Source organism: Papaver somniferum, chromosome 10, assembly GCF_003573695.1.
Source record: "Papaver somniferum cultivar HN1 chromosome 10, ASM357369v1, whole genome shotgun sequence".
NCBI classification, from domain to species: domain Eukaryota; kingdom Viridiplantae; phylum Streptophyta; class Magnoliopsida; order Ranunculales; family Papaveraceae; genus Papaver; species Papaver somniferum.
In genome coordinates this window covers 139,393,609-139,413,492 of record NC_039367.1, presented here as the reverse complement: position 1 = coordinate 139,413,492, position 19,884 = coordinate 139,393,609, and the positions used below count along the sequence as shown (strand labels likewise).

Here is a 19,884-nt window from a genome sequence, read left to right as displayed (position 1 = left end):
TGGACAACCCAATTTACACCTCTAGCTGCACCACCATCATCAAATTATATCCGACCTTTCAAAAAAAAAATACTAAAAGAAAACAACTGTAAAAAAATTGAATGGTTAAGTTCTATGGACTAGATTGAGCTGCTAGATTAGCAAAAAAGTGTTGTAGTTCATGCAAAAAGTGTTGTCTATTTGTTAACACTAGTTGTCTCTCCTACCATTTTCTCGCACTTGAACTAGTAGCGAGATAGTTACGCTGAATGGTTCGACACCACAAAAATCACTCATTCAGCGTTCCTAGATTTATTTTTTTGATCTGACGACTGAGATTGGTTGCGCTGAACCAAACAACGATGAGACTGCTAATTTAACTGTTAGATTAGCACTGACATATGACTTAAAAGGTTGTCCTACCTAACATGGACTGCTAATCTAGCTGCTAGATTAGCAAACCATAGGACTAAGCCTGAAATGCATTATACATGATGCATTGGTGACATAAAATATACTTTTTTTTCATCAATAATAAAAATAAAAATAATGTTTTTTGTTTTTAGTTGAGAATGGAGATGCTGGTCCGTGGTCAGAACTCACTCAACTCAGAAGCACTAGAGAAAGCCGTCAGGCATGTCTGAATTATGCTTTTCAGCTTTTGGATTGTTAAACAAGGTAGACAAGTACAAAAAAAAAAAAACATATACTAGTCTTTCACTCCCTTTGTTTTGGCTTTTCTGATGAACTGCCTCTGCCTGAACAGGAGACGGTCAGAGAGGAAGAAAACAAAAGCACAGCGTGTTTCTAGAGTTGTTCTCTAGCACATGAAATGTATATATAACATGGTCCCAAATCCATCTTTACAACTCAAAAGAAACACAAAAAAGGAAAAGCTACCAAAACAACAACAACTACTCTTCCTAGAGTCTCATGATCCCATAAGAGGATTTTAATGCTTTGGAAGTAGAATCTGTGAACATAAGGTGATATGTCAATTTCATAAACTACCTTTCCTATGACTAGTCCATATACACATTATTGTTACAAACCAATGCAATAGGGGAATTTATGAAGAGTAATGTCCCTCAGACTGACTCAATTCATGATGGGTGTATCTGATTGTTGGATGCAATTAGACTTATCTTACAAGTGTCCAAGTTTCTATTTCAAGTAAGCTTAAACTTCATTTCACACTCAAACTCAACTCTCACATGATTTACATGCGCTGATACCAACTTTACTAAGGACTGGTATCAATCCGTAATGGAACTGGTATCGGCATTTATAAATCATGCTCTCTCAAATGAAGTTTCACCATCTAGTTTCATTTTGCGTAAGACAAGTCACAGCATAGAGAGGAGAATCTCTCGGATAGAAACCAAAACTATAAAATCCAAATTAGTTTTCAACTAACCATATTTAAAACTCTAATGACCAAACACAAACAAAAAACTAGTGTCAATTCTCATAGATCTTAGATTTAAACAAAAAAAAATAACAAACTATTTATACTATATTCTAATAATTATCCACATTACATTTTTATTAGATTAATATAATCTGATTTTAAGCCCCCCAAAAAATATAATTTTTAACATATGAGAATGAGATTTTCTTATAACAAAAAATAAAAAAACTATCTATATTTTACCTGTTTCTTCCCATTTTACCCTTCCTTACAACCCATACTGTAATTTTCACCCTTTCCATCCATTTCCACACTGAGCAGCCGGTCTTCTTCTCACCGTCCCAGCACTAATCGGACACGTGGTGTGTATTGGTGGCACCATACAATTATACTGCAAACACACTGAACTACTCAACGGAATCTCAGCCGTCGGATTGATCTGGATCCCAGTCAGATAATTATGCTGTAGATACAATATCTGAATATGTGCAGACATTAAACTCGCCACAAAACTCCCCGGAACTTGGCCGAAAAACTTATTATGGTTCATGTATAACTTCTGCACCGACGAAAACAACGGAGAAATCTGACCGTAAAATTTATTATGACTTACATCGACGGTTTCGATCATCACTTGATTCGACGGTAGCAAATTACCTGTAAACATATTTCTTTCCAACTGAAGATTCGAAATCGGAAATGTAAACAAATTCCCCGGGATTCCTCCCGTGAAGTAATTCTGACTCAGGTCGAGATAATTCAACCGGTTCAAACGAGTTAGCAACCGGTCAACCGGTCCAGTCAAACGATTCATTGATAAAGAAAGATACTGTAACGAAGCAGGAAATGACCAGCGGTATAGAGAACCAGTTAACTCGTTATGTTTAAGATCTAACCGAGTCAATGATTCTGAGAAAAACGGCGGAACTCCACCGGAGAGATGATTATGACAAAGTATAAGATTATTCAGTGACCGGAATGTACCAATTGTTCGCGGAATCGAACCGGTTAACTGATTATAACTCAAATCAATAGTTCTCAAATTCTTGAGTTCTGAAATTGAGTTATGAATATCACCAGAAATGAAGTTTTTACTAATCGCTAAGAACCTTAAATTCTTCAACTGATTAAGGGTATTCGGAAGTGTACCTATAATCCGACCAGGGACGATTGATAATTCAATTAGAGATGATAATTTACCAATTGATGGATCTAAATGACCAGTTAAACCTGTTGAACCAGCTACCGGATCACCAAGATTCAATGCGATTACTCTATCAGAAACACAATAAACACCGGCGAAATTACACGGATCAGAAGTGAAATCCCATGATGTGAAGAAATTAGAACCTGGTAAATCGTTTAATGATTTTCGTATTGCTTGTAATGCTAAGAAATCCATTGGATCTAACATTGCCTTTACTGAAATTAAAAGATAGAGTAATAAAATAGTGATCAATGGATATAGCTTCTTCATGATGATCGATTGATGAAAAGAGAACACTTTTTTGGGGGTTTATATAGGGTGGAAATGCAATGCTGGTGCTGGTGGTGAAGAAGAAGAAAGGATGGAAATTTGATGAAACTTTTTCCGTGATGATTTGACAGTAGCTTCAGGTATCTCGTGTAACGTTGGTGGGAGCGAATGCTTTAATGGAAAAGAAACAGTACAGAGATGGTTTTAGAGGTGAAGAAGACGTGGGAGTTAAGTTTCTTCTTCTTAATCTTCATTAAATCTTGGCTTCTCAAAGAAGATGATGAGGAAGAAATTCCATTTTACAGCTGCAAATTTTTCTTTCTCTGTTTTTGTGTTTGTGTCTTGGAAGAAGTTTTCTCTTTTTTGGTTTCTAGGGGTTTGGGTTTTAAGTATTCCACGGGCCAGTCAAAGTCCTTTTGATGTGGATTATCTACGTGTCAGTAATGGCTGAAACCGTAAATTTTTACTTAAAAAGTTGGAGTGTTGGACCATTTCATGAATTTCTGAGTAAAAGGCCTATTTTTCCTTTCCTTTCCTTTTTTTTTTTCTTTTTTTTGTTCAGTCTGATAAACTATAGGCGGCCATCTTAAATGTGATGATGAAGCAGAGTTAAGAGTTACTATTATGAATTGTAATAAAAGAGTCATAATTGTAAACTTAAATTGGGAAGTTACACCACCCACATCTCTTAATTGTAAGAATTAATAAGTGATAAAGAGTTTAGTTCGTTAATCTTTCTTGGTAAATGCTTGAAAACCAAGTTCAACAGCAGAATTTGGTGCCCTTTAATTAAAGGTATAATTGAACATAATTTTTTAAGAACAGCCGTTGTCTCTTATTTCAGTGGTTAAAGACCAGTGGCGGAGCTACCGTGTAGCAAGGGTGCGCAGTTGCGGTCCTTGCTTTAACAGATTCCACTAGGTCTAGGAGGGTTAGTTACCCAAGTTCACATAAATATTGTGCCCCCTCAAGCCCAACTAAACTCATTATTTTCGAAACCTATTTCGAGGCATACTCTTTTTTTTTTTAGGCATACTCATCCATTATATTATTAGAGTGGGTTTATAAGGGGTGTCTAAAGATAGTGTAATTACTTATATATCCCTAAATAATTTCAATTTGTCATAGTTCCCTTATCCTTAAAAATCTAAAATTAAAAATCAAAATAAACTTTAAACTTAAACATATAGGACTCCAATTCAATAAAGAAATTAATCAAACAAAGGAAACACGAATCGAAGTGAGCGATGTTGGAATGTGAAATCCAAATCTCAATTGCTCTTAGATGTATTTTAGAATGTGTGAGCACACAAACCTGCGAGGGGGTCCGAACGCTCACAATCAATCATTATCATCTAAAGAGACTGTGATGATGATATCCTGGTGTTGATTCATTGACTCAAAACCTTCGGGTTTATCATGGCCTCATCTAACAACTCCATGCGAGGCGTTTGCTTATGGGATATAAGTATTAAGGAAAATAAAACGTATAAGTAAACATCCATGGAGCTAAATAAATGTAAAGTGCTGAAATATAAATAAGACCAAGGTTTACGTGGTTCAGCACTAAGGCCTACATCCACGGGGTTTGTTGTTTTACTATGTTCTTCACGGTTACATGAATAGTCGAATGACTTTTGGATTTACATGTTTCTCTCTTCTAAGTGATTAACTTACCCTTGCACTCTCTCTCTCTCTCTCTCTCCTTCTCTCCCTGATATTTCCGATCCCCTTTCCTCTTGGTGGAGATTGGGTATTTATAAGGTTAGAACGTGGGACCCATCTCTGAAGACCGTTGGAACCTTATCTTCTTGTGTCCTTGCGTCCATCCCGCGGAGGTCTGCATTTCCCCCTTGATCCCGCAGAAGCATCCTCGCTCGTTCCACAGGTTGGTCGACACGTACACTGCTCAGAGTGTTTAATGCGGGTAGTTGAGGGGTCTGCTCGTGTCAGACAAGTGTCTTCTGCCCCTGTCAGTCCGTGTCAGCTAACTTTCTCTCCACCGTTGATCTTAGCTTCTCTTTTGGGGATGAGATAAAGTAACTCCTCGGGGTTTATTTGGTGTTTCGTGACGCATCATGTTTTGATGTTTTGGCCTGCATGCTTTCCACGTATCTTTTTATATACACGTGTCTGATAGTGAGATATATGTGTACACAATTTGCCCCTTTTCTTCGGGCTTGAATGACTAATGGGTGCCTTGAAGAAAAACTGTCGTCGCATATTCTTCTCACTCCTAATAACTTCTCCTAGATACTTGGGCACGTCTTTTATTCGTGCATTAACTGCTTATGTAACGGGCACGTTTCCCATTCCTCCCTTAATTTCCTTCTCTTTCTTTCGGGTATTTTAAGGATAAAAAGAAAATTTAATTTCATTCTTGCTAAACGCTCTCTCAGTTTTCATTCTTTTTTCATCCCTTAAATTTTCTGTCTGTCTTCATTGAACCTGTGACCTTAAATTCTCTGTCAGTCTTCATTGTACCTGTGATCTTAAATTCTCTCCACCTTAGCATTAATCACGCCCGCTTCCCCTGTTTGTTTCTTCTACTGCTGTTTTTGCCGGTAAGTTTTTCTTTTCTTTATTTCCACTGTTTTACGCTGTGTTGATTTGTGAATTCTCTGCTACTGTTGTTCCTTGTTTGTGATGAAGAACTTCTTCTGATGCTTGCATACTAGTTTGCCCCTGTTCTTCATATTAAATTAAGGAAGCCACTACTTCGAGGGTGTGAATTTTATGAAATTTTGAGCATGTATACTAATTTTAGGGTTTCTGCGTTATCGTGTGTGTATTGCTATGGATGTGGTTTTTTGATCTTTGGTAATGTTTTTTGATTGTGTGTAACTTGTTCTTGATTTTATTTTTTTCGCAGCCATGTCTGACCGTCCGCGGCTTACTTATCAGACTCCTGATTCTGGGCTATCGAGATCTCCTCCGCGTCGAGAGTCTCAAGATGATGTTCGTCGGAGTCGAGTTTCTTCTGGAGCGAAAGCCTCGTCCTCTAGGGAAGAGATTCCTCCGATAATTCCGTCTGGTTCCCGAAGAGTCTTCGATCGCTCAGCGGCTCGTCCTCGCGATGATACTAGGAGTACGCAGGCTCCGCCCCGCGCTGTTGCTTTTGACATTCCTCCTCTACGTTCGTTAGTGCCCGAGCATCATCTGCGGTCTTCTCCAACTTTTAAAGGGAAGAATACGAAGGGTGTAGCTCCTAGGGATGAATCTTCAAAGAATCCCCCCGTGAAGAGAAAGGCTTCGGAAGCGTTCGTTAGTTCATCCGGCCCCGCCGAGGAGGATGATGCTGCTCCCTTGATACGCAGTGTCTCTGTTTGTAGGAAAAAAGTAACCTTCAAGCATATCGATCTCGAAATATTCAAGGAAAAGCACGAGCTTCAAGCCTTCGGGGTTCGTTTCTATGCCCCTGAGGATGATATTACGTATGAGCTGATCTCCAAGTATGAGTTCGATGAATTTCATTTGTTAACGACGGTTGGAGCATTCGAAGCTGGTCTTATGCTGCCGTTGTACAAATCAGGTGATTCCTTCTACTATGACGTGCTCGCTAGTCGTGAAGGCTCTTCCACCAATACTCACAGCCGTTCCGTATCCCAACTATCGGGGAATTATCTCCGCGCCCTGAAGGAATGCTATCTGCGGAGTAAGGGGGAAACTTCGATGACTTGTTACGTCCCCAATCCCATGGAGAAGGAATGGTATACTCCTGAAAATTTCAATAACTCCTTCGGTGATTACGTCAATAGTAGGAATCGCAAGCCATGGAGTGTCAGCCTTCGGAATCTCCCTTCTCCTCGGGGCGAGATTCGTCTGTTAAATGAGGTCAGCGATGCCAAGCTGAAGTATGTTCCTGGCACGGAGGCGTCCAGTCGTCGGAAACTCATCCCCGCGCGAGAGAGGATCAAGCGCGATCATGACTACGAGTGGCACGCCATCGTTATCGAGATAGTTGGTCCGTGGGCTTACGGTTGGATTCCTGGTCCCCGCGGTTGGCGGCCTACCGAGAATAGTAAGCCGCGCGAGTCTCCTCCTGTTCGCTATGGAGATTTCTGTCCCTGGCGTCTGAACTTTGCGGGTATGAATTTTCCTTATGCCCTTGACGTCGTAGAGGGAGACGAGGAGGAAGGTTCCGGTGCTATACTCCCACCGAAGAATACCTCAGCTGCTCAGGTACGCGGATTCTAGCTGCGCTTCTTTTTTAGAACTTCCATCAGTCGGGAAAAATAATTCTTTTTGTGGTGTTGGTTTCAGGTGTTGAAGAAGAAAAAGATTAGGCCGAAGCAGTCTTCTACTACTGTGATGGGCGAGGTTGAAGTCCAAGAAGAGGTTACTAGTCCAGTGAACGAAGAGTTTGCTGAGGATGAGATTACAGATGGAGAGGAACGTACTGGTACCTCCCCTATCAATGCCGAAGAAGAGGTCTTCGCTGGTCATGCTGGTGATGAAGGAAGGAACAAAGCCGTGGTGGCTGATGACGTTGTTATCGGGGATGTTTCCGTCCCCGCTGGTGATGCCGCGGATACCCTTCCCGCTTCAAGAATTTTCTTTTGATCGGATGTACTCCACGGGGGAGTTTTGACGAAGCCCTCGATTTTCCCGAGGACTTCTCTTTACTTTCCCCCAATGATGATTGGGATGTGTTGGTGGTGATGGTAATGGAGACGCTATGTAGAAGATGTTGGTGCGGAGGGGCCTGCTGTGCAGTAGGCGCGGAGGACCATGCCAACATTTGTGCTGAGGGGTCGTGTTAGAGAGGGAAAATCTGTCATTGATGCGCCTGCTGATAATCTTCCCCAGTCGCCGACGTATGAGGGTCAGGACGCCATCATGGATTGGTTCAGGACAAGAATCTTCTATTTGTCTCTCATCCGCTCCTGTTGTTGCTGGGGAAAAAGGAATCAACCGCGTTATACCGTCGCATGATGGAGATGTCTTCTAAGGCGCGGGGTCTGAAGCCTGGGGAAAAAGTTGATTGTTCCCGAAGCTACCTTGTGCCGGAGCCTCCTACTTCCGTTGCCGATATGATGGCCATCGCCGACGGGTATCAATATGGCTTTCCGCAGCAGCGTGTGGAGGTAATTTTCGTACATACTTCTACGTGACGATCAAATGCTTCGGTGAATAAATTGTTTGTCATCTTGATGGTAGATGATGGAGTGAGCATTGTAACCACGTGCTGTATCAGTTCTTCAAAGCGAAATCTCTGAAGCTCGAGGCTAAGCTTCGTCACCGAGAAAAGAATTATCTGCGGCTGAGGTGGAAATAGAAGAACTGAAGAAAAGCCCTAAGGAGAAAGAAAAGCTGGGTGAAGCAGAGGCCGGTCTTCGTTCAGAACTTTTGCTGTGCGCGCTGAGTTGAGTTAGAGCAAACTCGTAGCCAAGTTTCCACTTTCACAGGTTTGGTTCTTTTCCCGCCGTATGTCGTCATTCTTCTATTTTAGTTCTGTCTGAGTCTCCCCACCCTATCTCCAGTGGGTGGCGTCCCCGAGCTGATATGGGCTTCGAAACGAAAGAGCTCGGCAAAAATCTCGTATTAGAGATTTGGTTGAGAAAATTAAGAGTGAAGCTAAGAAATGGGATGCTCGGGCTGATTTAGGCGCGCGCGGCATGTTCAGATGGTCGACATGCAAAATCTGTACAACATGATCGTGTTATTTAATGGCACACTGCTGGACCCGTGATAATCTGCGGGAAGCCCGTGAGCGTAACCTTGTGGAATCTAGGATTCAGCTGCTGGAAGAAGAATCAGACGGCTCGATCCATTCTCTTTCAGGGGTCCAGGATAATATGCTCTGTCTTTCCAGAGAAAGAGATGATGGCTCGTTGAAGTCTACGCTCTCAGCAATGCTCTTTCCGCGTCCGTCCGACGTAGCTCCATGCTGAGTCTGAGAGGATATTGAAGTGTGCATGTACAGACTCAACAAAGGGGTCTCAGAGATAAATAAAGAGGTCGACCACCTTCGTCAATGGACTCGATGAAGCAGGTAGAATTAGATCCTGTCAATTTACTCTCACCAACCTTCAACTAGACTATAAGAAATTATCCGCGGAATATGAACATCTTGATGAGCGCGAGATGCGGTTGTTAATGAGTATGAAGAGGCTTCGGCTTGTGTCGAAGGTATAATCCATTTCATCAAGTGTGACCATTTTTTTTCTAGGCTAACTCCGTGGTGTTGTCTTTTCAGAGCCGAGGGACGCCTTCGCGTCACAAAGGAAAACTTGAAAAGGCTCAATCTTCCTTAGCGCAACAGGAAGAACAGACCAATCACTTCAAGAATTTAGCAGCAACCCGCGAGGAGGCCGTTGGTGCTGCTTCTAGAGAAGTGAATCGCTATCTTCGTTCTTATCCCAAGCCCAACAGCGGACAACAGTTATTAAGCACAAGGCTCGTTGTCAATTGGCTGAGGAGACGAACAAGATGCTGGAGAGGATAGAACTTGGCCTAAGGAACGAACATGGTCTCGTGAAGAATATTCTCGTCGTCCCGTCCTCTGCCTTGCCCAGCTCCTCGGGCCCCTCTTCTGGTGGGAGCGTCCCATCAAGTCTTCGGAATAATCCTGCCGATGGGGCGCGCCATCTAGGTAGAGCCGCAACATCTCTAGTAGGGTCCGCGGCATCATTATCCTTTCACTTTTTGTAATCATGTAACAAGGATATTTTTTTTTTTTGCTGATACTCCTGTAAAAGGAATATTTTTGATTGATTTGATATTTGAATTTGGCCTTTCACTCTTTTTAATCATCCGTTATGAAATGAACCTCCTTCTTGATATACCTGCAATGTTGGTTTTTTTATTTAAGCATTTGTGAAAAAACAAAACAAAAGTTTTTAAGTGTTTGGGGCGATACTGAAGACGGTCCGATGTTTTCTGTCCCTTCCTCTTACAGACGGCTCGACTCATTGCTCAGAAGGCTCCCTGTTTCTAGCGCCAATTGTGAGCACACAAACCGCGAGGGGTCCGAAAGCTCACAATAAATCATATCATCTAAAGATACTGTGATGATATCCTGGTGTTGATTCATTGGCTCAAAACCTTAGGGTTTATCCATGGCCTCATCTAACAACTCCATGCGAGGGTTGCGCAGGGATATAAGTATAAGGAAAATAAAACGTATAAGTAAACATCCATGGAGCTAATAAATGTAAAGTGCTGAAATATAAATAAAGACCAAGGTTTACGTGTCAGCACTAGGCCTACATCCACGGGGTTTGTTGTTTACTATGTTCTTCACGGTTACATGACAGTCGAATGACTTTTGGATTTACATGTTTCTCTCTTCTAAGTGATTAACTTACCCTTGCACTCTCTCTCTCTCTCTCCTTCTCTCCTGATATTCCGATCCCCTTCCTCTTGGTGGAGATTGGGTATTTATAAGGTTAGAACGTGGGACCCATCTCTGAAGACCGTTGGAACCTTATCTTCTTGTGTCCTTGCATCCATCCCGCGGAGGTATGCGTTTCCCCCTTGATCCCGCAGAAGCATCCTCGCTCGTTCCACAGGTTGGTCGACACGTACACTGCTCAGAGTATTTAATGCGGGTAGTTGAGGGGTCTGCTCGTGTCAGACAAGTGTCTTCTGCCCCTGTCAGTCCGTGTCAGCTAACTTTCTCTCCACCGTTGATCTTAGCTTCTCTTTTGGGGATGAGATAAAGTAACTCCTCGGGGTTTATTTGGTGTTTCGTGACGCATCATGTTTTGATGTTTTGGCCTGCATGCTTTCCACGTATCTTTTTATATACACGTGTCTGATAGTGAGATATATGTGTACACAGAATGTATGCGTAATAAACCCATCTTGTTTTTGATTGATTTTATTTTGTTTGATCGGTAGAATATGATTTCAAAGATGAAATTAGGGTTTTTAGAAGATCAGTCCGGCTGATCTTGCAGTATCAATTTTGAGCCGAACTTAGTGTATGATTTAGAGAAACATTATGTTCGGCTAATGCGACTTTTCAATATTTTCAGCCAAACCTCAATTATCCAGCCGAACCTCAATTTTTCAAGCCGAACTTAGTGGATGATTCAGTTTCTGAGTGAAGTTCGGCTGATAACTTTTGAGCCGCACCTCTGTTTTTTTGAAATTATACCTAGGTTCGGCTGACAAATCTGGTCAGCAGATCTGGGTTTTAAAAATTCAATTTTTTGGCAGATTCAACTTATAAAAGGAAATTAAACCTCGATAGAAGTTTACCTCTGATTTGAATCACACATTTTGGTCACTTCTAATCACTAAAATCTCAAAAGTCAAAACCCAAGCTTTTTTACTTCACTTCTTCTTCTTCCTCTCAAAAATCCCAACTCTCTCACATAAATTTGATTTTTCTACTAATTCACCACTAATAATTTAATATTTAATCAATCCTTAAAATTCATAATTAATCAATTCTAATCATAATCATTTACACTAATTATATAAGGGTAGTTATGCCATTATCAAAAATGGTGGATGAGGGGTAATGTTGTTTTTTATTTAGTGACCCTATTTTGGTATTATCTATTATCTAATATGCCCCAAAAAGATCTAATATGCCTCAAAATAGGTTTCTTATTTTCCGTCATCATATTGTGTGGTATCTTATTCTACTGCACAATTGTGCTTGTTGTCAAACTTCCTGACCAAAATTTGCCGTCACTTTATCTTCCTTTCATGCTATTGTAAACTCAAGAAAGTAAGAAATTTAAGTGAATAACAGGGAGAAAAAGAAAATTTAACTTTAACTATTAATGATCTTTATAAGCAAATACACAGTAAATCCCGAAAAGAATCCCCACCAAACTCATTATTATCCAGGTTAAATTGGGGCCTATACCATTTAATCGGGGCTTATAGGATTTTCCTTCTCACACCCCAAATTACTCTAGACACCCAAATCTTAAGAAAATACTAACTTATCCCCACATTAATTTCTAAAACTCACTAATATAAATTCTAATCTTTCTATTTTCAGTAAATCTAAAATAAAAAAAAACCTAAACCTAAAAAATCTTTCAATTTCTATCATAAACTTTCCAAATTCTCAAAACCCTAATCAATTTTTTTTTTCATCCTCTACTGCGACGATCTTCGATCCAACCAAGAAGAAGGCAGTCTCCATCAACCCATCTTCTTATCTTATTGATTTACATCTTTAAATTATCGTTTTTGACAAATCAAAACTCTGATTACACCCAGAATCGGTTTTTCTTGACCTATCGAATAAACCGATTCTGGATTTTTTTCGACCATGAAGAGCATGCACAGTAATCGGTTTATATTAGGATGAACATTATCCGATTCTGGCTTAGAAACGAAATATGAAAATATATCGCCAGAATCGGTTTATATATGTAATATGTATAATATGATTAATATATACTTTTTATCTTTCTTTCAGAATCGGATTTTATACATGTAACACATAAACCGATTTTAGTGGTCTCTTCAGAATCGGGTTACATATATTTCTTTATGTACCGATTTTTAACTTGATTTTTGTTTATTTTTTTTGTAGAATGGACTTCGGACACCTACCATTCTACAATCTCGATTAACCGATGAGGATATCTTGAGGTAACCACAAAGAGTGTCGGTGAGGAACCTACACAAGTTTACATTCGGAGCTGAAACCCGGCTTGAACAAGCCCTGGAATTGATTGATAAGCTTTCACTTGAAGAGCTTATTGAGGTCATCACCTTCGCCAAGATGTGGAGAAACATGATTTCATTTGGGAGGGAGGTCCATGCAGAAATGCAAGAAATGTGGGAACTAATTGCTGAAGTACCAGCTGCTCCTGATGGTGGTGCTGCTGGTGCTGGTGCTCCTGCTGATGGTGGTGCTGCTGGTGCTGGTGCTCCTGCTGATGGTGGTGATGTTGGTGCTGGTGCTCTTGTTGTTTAAGTTTTTATGTTTAAGTTATAGATATTAAAAGTTTAAGTTTACAAGACTTGTGGTTATTTTAAGGTTTTTATTTTGGATGATATTTGTGTTGAACTTGATGAACTTGAAGCTTTAATTATATTTATGTGTTGCTCTATAATTCTATCCTGACATGTCAAGAATCGGTTTACTCGATATGTCATTATAAACCGATTATGCAGGCCAATCTTTCTGGATTTTATAGAATCAGATCACATATGGAAATATATAAACCGATTAATGTCGGTGAAAATTCAAAATTTCAAATGACTCTAATCGGTTTACTTTGGTCGGAATAAAGACCGATTCCTTGTGGCATATAAACAAAATCGTTTTTTATAGTTGTTGATGGTGGATTTTAGTTTAGGGCTAAAATTGTAAAACCAAATTTATGCGATGACATCGTGCAAAGGATAAAGCCACTGATAAGTGATGAATACTTTTTCGCTTTACTAGTTCACCTAGAATGGAGCATGTGACAACAATCCCAGTATGCTGTGAATTAAATACACAAAATTCATCTAGGTTGGAGCATGTAGCAATAATCCCATATACCCTGTGAATTTATAGAATTATTAATTAATGCGCGATTAGCCTTGTATTTCCTGTGTTGTTCCCACAAAACTCTCATTATTGGTACGACATGACGACTGAGTGGTGCTATCAGCAGAGTAACACAAATCTCCAAGTGCCAATATGATACATGCACGAAATACCCGTACAGGCTATATCTCTCGGTGTGTTATACTATCCCGATTGAGCATACATCTCTCGGTGTGTTATACTAGCCCGATTGAGCATACATCTCTCGGTGAGTTATATTAGCCTGATTGAGCATATTCGAATCTGGACTGCCCATATCAGTCTCAGAAACAATCACGACCATGCAAATTGGCCGCATGATTTAACCAGCCTAGACGATCCTCAGCAGGAGCAGGCTATCACCACAATGACCACCAGTGGGCCCGCTTATGCCCTGGTCGGTCGAACACATGCCATACTCCCAAAAGCCACCAAATACCATCCTGGAAAAGGGTGGTAGAATTGATATGGAGCAGCTTGGAAGAAGCTCATATGAGCAAGACCGCCGACGGCAGTCTCAAAACCAGCCACGGTCGTCCAACTTCGCCGGCATGATTGGACGGCGTGGATTATCCCATGACCGGTCAGACAAGCTTATCCTGCACACCGGCGGGCCCCCTCTCTTCCTGCCTGGTCGACCATCTCCTAACCTAGCCGTAAAGCAACGTGCGTTTTCCTAAAGTACGGCCGGCGTGAAGCTCAAAGGTCGCGGGAAATTCAACTAAGGTCTTAAATCGATCACGACCATCCAACTTCACCGGCATGTTTGGATGGCTTAGATCAGGCCTATAGTCTTCGAACAAGTATCACCATGTTCACCACCGGCCCAACATGGGCCCCACACGATCGGCCTCCCAAAAGGAGGAGCAATGCATGCAAAACCGATTGGTTGAAGTTGCACGTGTGTGAACTGTGTAAAGCCCTAATTAGGGTTTGCGGCATGTTACATGTGTCGCAAATTGATCACGAGCGTCCATCTTTGCAAGATTGGACGGAACATGTCAACATGATCATCATGGGCACGTCTACATGCATGACCGATCGGCCAAGACCGGCCATAGCTGGACGCCTCGGTTTGTGCGCCCAAAGTGAGCATGACGCGTGGATTCCCATTCCTTTGCGGCATGGGATTTATGTTGCAAATAAATCTCAGCCGCTCCCCTTTTCCTGTCAAATTGAGTGGCTTAGATCACATCTTCATGGGACAGTGAGGTACAGACATGTACACCGGCAAGCCGTCTACGCGCATGCCCGGTCGGTTCTGCCAAAAACGTCTCACATGCTTGGATTCGACCAAGATATAGAGTGATGCTTGCGCACCTCTTCAAAACCCTAAAACTTCATCAACGTTCGTAGATGAGCGTCATATATCATCTTGTTCGTCCAACTCTACCATCTTGGTTAGGCATCACAGGCTAGGAGTTAGTTGTCCAATAAGGTGTCGTGGTGATTACCATCCGTCACTCTACCACATCATGTGATCGGCCAAGGGAGGGCTTGCCTACGCAGCCTCCAAACGATCACTTGAAGGTAGCTATGCGTGCAGCTGTTTTGAGACGCTTAATCCACGGCTTAATCCGATAAGCTTTAAAACAGCGACGCTTCATGCATATTGAATATATTCGATGCATTACATGGATAGAATAACACGATATTTCGTAAATATCGATTTCCCAAATAACTTAGTTATTTAACCTAACACCGTATGCTACTTTCTGTGGGTCCCACGATCCACACAATCGAGACATCAAGCATGTCACAAACAGGGGGATACATACTGGGGTATTGGTATGGAGGTTTACAGCGTGCAGCGCGCAACGCACCATCACAAAAAAGTGTCAGGAAGACATGGACGGTTAGTGATGATGGGAGAAGTGGGAAAAGACTGATCGTGTTACACTAACATGAATCCACTACTCCATCACTCCACTTCCTCCACTTCCCACGAGAGACAAGGGTTGTGCTTTATGACTTGTATAAATAGGTTCTCCTCCCTATTTCCACAACAGAAAAGACGGAAACCAAGTGTTGATACAACGTATTCAAACACACAGAGCTTTGCTTACATTATTGCAAGCCAGTTCGGTATTCTGATACAAGTCAAAAACAGCCAACACCTTCACAATCTCAACACCTTCTTCGCTTCCCTCCCTAAGATCAACCCCATCTCCTTCACTTTGTGACCGTAGCAAGTCTCACTACGGGAAAAATATACATCTACAACTGGAGATTTACAACTCTTCGCTAAACATCGTAGAAAGTCATATGTTTTACGACTGGTTTCAAAGGAAGAGTTGTCGTATATCATCACTGCCAACCCTTAGGAAACAAGGGGTTGCCTAAGAAAACAAACGACAACTCCTTAAGCAAAAACGTTGTGACGACATTTAGCTATAACAACCCTGTTCCATAAAGGTAGTGACTAAGCCTATCACAATTTTCACAAGAGTTGTTGAAGAACACCAAAATATGATGATGAAAAATAGTGTTAGAGGAGAGATTCGAACATGAACCTACTGCATGGAAGTTTGGCTCATCAACCATCCTTACAGTTCACAAGTTTTGTTTTTTTTTTGTTTTTTTTTAATAAAAACGTATAACAACACTTATAAGTGTTGTTGAAGTAAAAATATAGAATGTTGGAAAAATGAGATTAGAAGGGAGATTCGAACATGAATCTACTGCATGGAAGTCTAGATCATCAACCATCCTTACCGTTCACAAGTTTTGGTTGTTTTTTATTCTTAATAAAAATGCATAACAACACTTATAAGTGTTGTTGAAGTAAAAATATAGAACGTTGGAAGAAATGAGGATGGGGGGATTTGATCCTCAGCCTCCGAGCCTGGTTTGCATGCAATATTCATAAATAGGGTTTTTTTAAGGTTTCGTAGAATATTCCGAAAGAATATTACCTGTAAATGAATTGGTCGTCGTAACAAGTTTCTGACTTAGAGTAGTCCACTCCTGGCCAGGTTTCGATCTCGGAGCCTGGTATGCATACAATATGCAGAAATATGGTTTGTTTAAGGTTTCGTAGAATATTCCGAAGGAATATTATCTGTAAATGGATGAATTCGTCGTTCTTACCAAGTTTCTGACTTATAGTAGTCTACTCCCGGCCAGGTTTCGATCTCGGAGTCTGGTTTGCATACAATATGCAGAAATACGGTTTTTTAAGGTTTCGTAGAATATGCCGAATGAATCTTACCTGTAAATAGATGGATTCGTCGTTCTTACCAAGTTTCTGACTTATAGTAGTCAACTCACGGCCAGGTTTCGATCTCGGATCCTGGTATGCATACAATATGCAGAAATGGTTTGTTTAAGGTTTCGTAGAATATTCCGATGGAATCTTACCTGTAGATCGATGGATTCGTCGTTCTTACCAAGTTTCTGACTTAGTAGTCCACTCGCGGCCAGGTTTCGATCTTGGAGCCTGGTTGCATCCAATATGCATAAATAGGGTTTGTTTAAGGTTTCGTAGAATATTTCGAAGGAATCTTACCTGTAAATGGATGGATTCGTCGTTCTTACCAAGTTTCTGACTTATAGTAGTCCACTCCGGCCAGATTTCGATCTCGGAGCCTGGTTTGCATACAATATGGAGAAATAGGGTTTGTTAAGGTTTCGTAGAATACTCCCAAGGAATCTTACCTGTAAATGGATGGATTCGTCGTTCTTACCAAGTTTCTGACTTAGAGTAGCACTCGCGGCCAGGTTTCGATCTCGGAGCCTGGTTGCATCAATATGCAGAAATAGGGTTTGTATAAGGTTTCGTAGAATATTCCGAAGGAATCTTACCTGTAAATGGATGGATTCGTCGTTCTTACCAAGTTTCTGACTTAGAGTAGTCAACTCACGCCAGGTTTCGATCTCGGAGCCTTGTATGCATACAATGTAGAAATAGGGTTTGTTTAAGGTTTGTAGAATATTCCGAAGGAATCTTACCTGTAAATCGATGGATTCGTCGTTCTTACCAAGTTTCTGACTTAGAGTAGTCCACTCGCTGCCAGGTTTCGATCTCGGAGTCTGGTTTGCATCCAATGTGCAGAAATAGGGTTTGTTTAAGGTTTCGTAGAATATTCCGAAGGAATCTTACCTGTAAATGGATGGATTCATCGTTCTTACCAAGTTTTGTGTGTGTTTAAGGTTTCGTAGAATATTTCCATGGAATCTTACCAGTAAATGGTTGGATTCATCGTTTTTGTGGACTTTCAGACTTCTTGTTCATAGTTTGTAAGTCGTTATACCGAACTTGAAGTTTGGATCGACACTGAGCTTCATATTCATCAATTTCGATGATGTATCATGCTAATTTTGAAGTCAGAACCCTCTCAGCTTCGTGGTTCATAGATTATAGGCCATTATACCAAGTTTGAAGTTCGAATCGACATTGAACTTCATATTTATCGATTTTGATGATGTATCATGCTAAGTTTGAAGTCAGAACCCTCTCAGAGCTTCTTGGTTCATAGTTTGTATGTCGTTATACCACATTTGAAGTTTGAATCGACATTGAGCTTCATATTTATCGATTTCGATGATATATCATGCTATTAATGTGAACTAAAGCTACTTCATGACATGTATGACTAGTCAAAATTACTTCATGACCTATGTAACTAGTCGAAATTCAAACCGGAAGCACAAAGAGAAAGCACAAAAGCACAAAGAAACACACCAATTATCGGATTGATTTCTTATTTTTCAACTTTATTCTTATACATTTTTTGGATTTTTTTAAATCAAAATGTCGATAAGAATGTGCTACATTTATTCATATTTTTTTTGGATTTTTTTCGTGTCGAAGGTTGATAATCAAACCGAATACATGAGCTTGTATTAGCACAAAATGAAACACATACTTCTCAATCCGCATGAGCATCTTAAATACAATCTCAACCGTCAAGATCTTTTCTTAATCCGTATGAGCATCTCAAATAAAATCTCAACCGTCCATCATTTTCATTCGGATTCACTCTTTCTTTTTTTTTCCGAAGCATAACTCTCCTTCAACCACTCGAACCCAATTCCTATCTGTTTTTCTCTCAATCACCACCGCTGAGAACACCTCTGCTCCACAGATGACGGCGGCGCTCCATCACCACCGCTGCTCTTCTCTCGACCCCTCTTCTTCATCATCTTCTCCCAATCTCTCTCTTTAACTCCCCCTTTCTTTCATCCGCAACAATCAATAGTAGCAGCTCATCAAATCCAGATCTGAACCAAATTCTAATCAACCCCATCACTGATTCAAGTTACACAAAACCAAATTTCTTCTCGGTAACAATCAACGGCGGCCCTAACTCAAGTTTCCTTCAAATCTTCATCAAATAACTCAATTCTTCCATCTCTAGAAGTTCTCGATTCATCAAAATCTTCTTCTCAATCTAGAACCTCATCCCAATTCCCATAACCGAACCCTAGAAGTGATCGGTAGTTGATGTTGGCAGTGATGAAGATGGTAATGGTCGTTAATGGCAGAAATTGTATTAGGGTTTGCTGTGAATCTCAGAGGAGGATTTTAAGACAATTAAAGTAATCAGGGGTGATGGAGAAGAATGGGAGAGGATGAAACAACAAGCACGCAACCTGGTTCTTCTGAATATGAGCAGGAAAGTGAATTTGAAATCAAAGAGGAGGAAGAGAAAGAGGAAGATATGGAGAAGAATGGGAGAGGAGGTTGGAATTTGTATTCGGTATTGATTCTTGTTGGTCCTGTATTTGGATTCGTATTGATTTTGGTATGTGGGTATAGTGGATTGGTATTGATTTTGAATTGTGGATTGAATTTTTTGTATTAGGCTAATGCAGCGTCGGGGATTGCTGTGCACGATGATTGCAAACAAAGGTTTTTGGAATTGAAGGAAAAAAGGACTTTCCGTTTTGTTGTGTACAAAATTGAAGAGAAGGATAAGCAAAAGCAAATTATTCTGGAGAAGCTTGGCGAGTCAGCTGAAAGCTATGAGAATTGCCAAAAGAGAAAGGTTTTCTTCATCTATTGATAACTTTTGCAACTGTGTTTTTTGTTGTCTGATAGGAATTCTGGTCAGGGTTAGAACTGTGAGTAACCTTTGTCTCATTATTGTGTTTTGAAGGTCTCATGATACCACAAGGGTGAGGACCAAGATGATTTACGCGAGTTCATAGGAGAGGTTCAAGAGAGAGCTTGACGGAATTCAGGTAGAGTTGCAAGCAACTGATCCTACTGAGATGGATCTTGATGTCATTAGAAGCCGAGCTTTTTAAATAATATGATGATTTCTGAACCCTGGGCATTGGATTTTTTCCCTCCAATGCAGTTGCTTTTACTTAAAATGAAATGTCTATATTCTATGGGACGGTTGATTTGGCTTAGATACGATGTATTGGCTTGTTTACCATTGCAAGCTAATATGTAACAGTTTGTGTGGGAAAATGACACCCTTGATTTGTTCTTCCTCTTTCTTTCTAAATTTCAAGATGTTGACATCTTTTATACCTCTATCTGTTTCGCTTATTACAATGTAGGCAATCTCT

The 19,884-nt window shown here is 40.6% G+C and overlaps 2 protein-coding genes across 2 annotated transcripts; one reads left to right on the top strand and one right to left on the bottom strand.

The window, feature by feature from the left end:
- Nucleotides 1-1,435: 1,435 nt before the first annotated feature.
- LOC113317027 (LRR receptor-like serine/threonine-protein kinase ERL2) lies at nt 1,436-3,228 on the bottom strand. The gene has a single exon (XM_026565180.1). It carries the CDS (start codon nt 2,865-2,867, stop codon nt 1,680-1,682), a length of 1,188 nt encoding a protein of 395 aa, XP_026420965.1. The 5' UTR covers nt 2,868-3,228; the 3' UTR covers nt 1,436-1,679.
- Nucleotides 3,229-18,926: 15,698 nt separating this feature from the next.
- LOC113316320 (actin-depolymerizing factor 1-like) lies at nt 18,927-19,623 on the top strand. Its single transcript, XM_026564531.1, has 4 exons — nt 18,927-19,085; nt 19,170-19,368; nt 19,463-19,482; nt 19,528-19,623. Exons 1-4 carry the CDS (start codon nt 18,927-18,929, stop codon nt 19,612-19,614), a joined length of 465 nt encoding a protein of 154 aa, XP_026420316.1. The 3' UTR covers nt 19,615-19,623.
- Nucleotides 19,624-19,884: the final 261 nt, after the last annotated feature.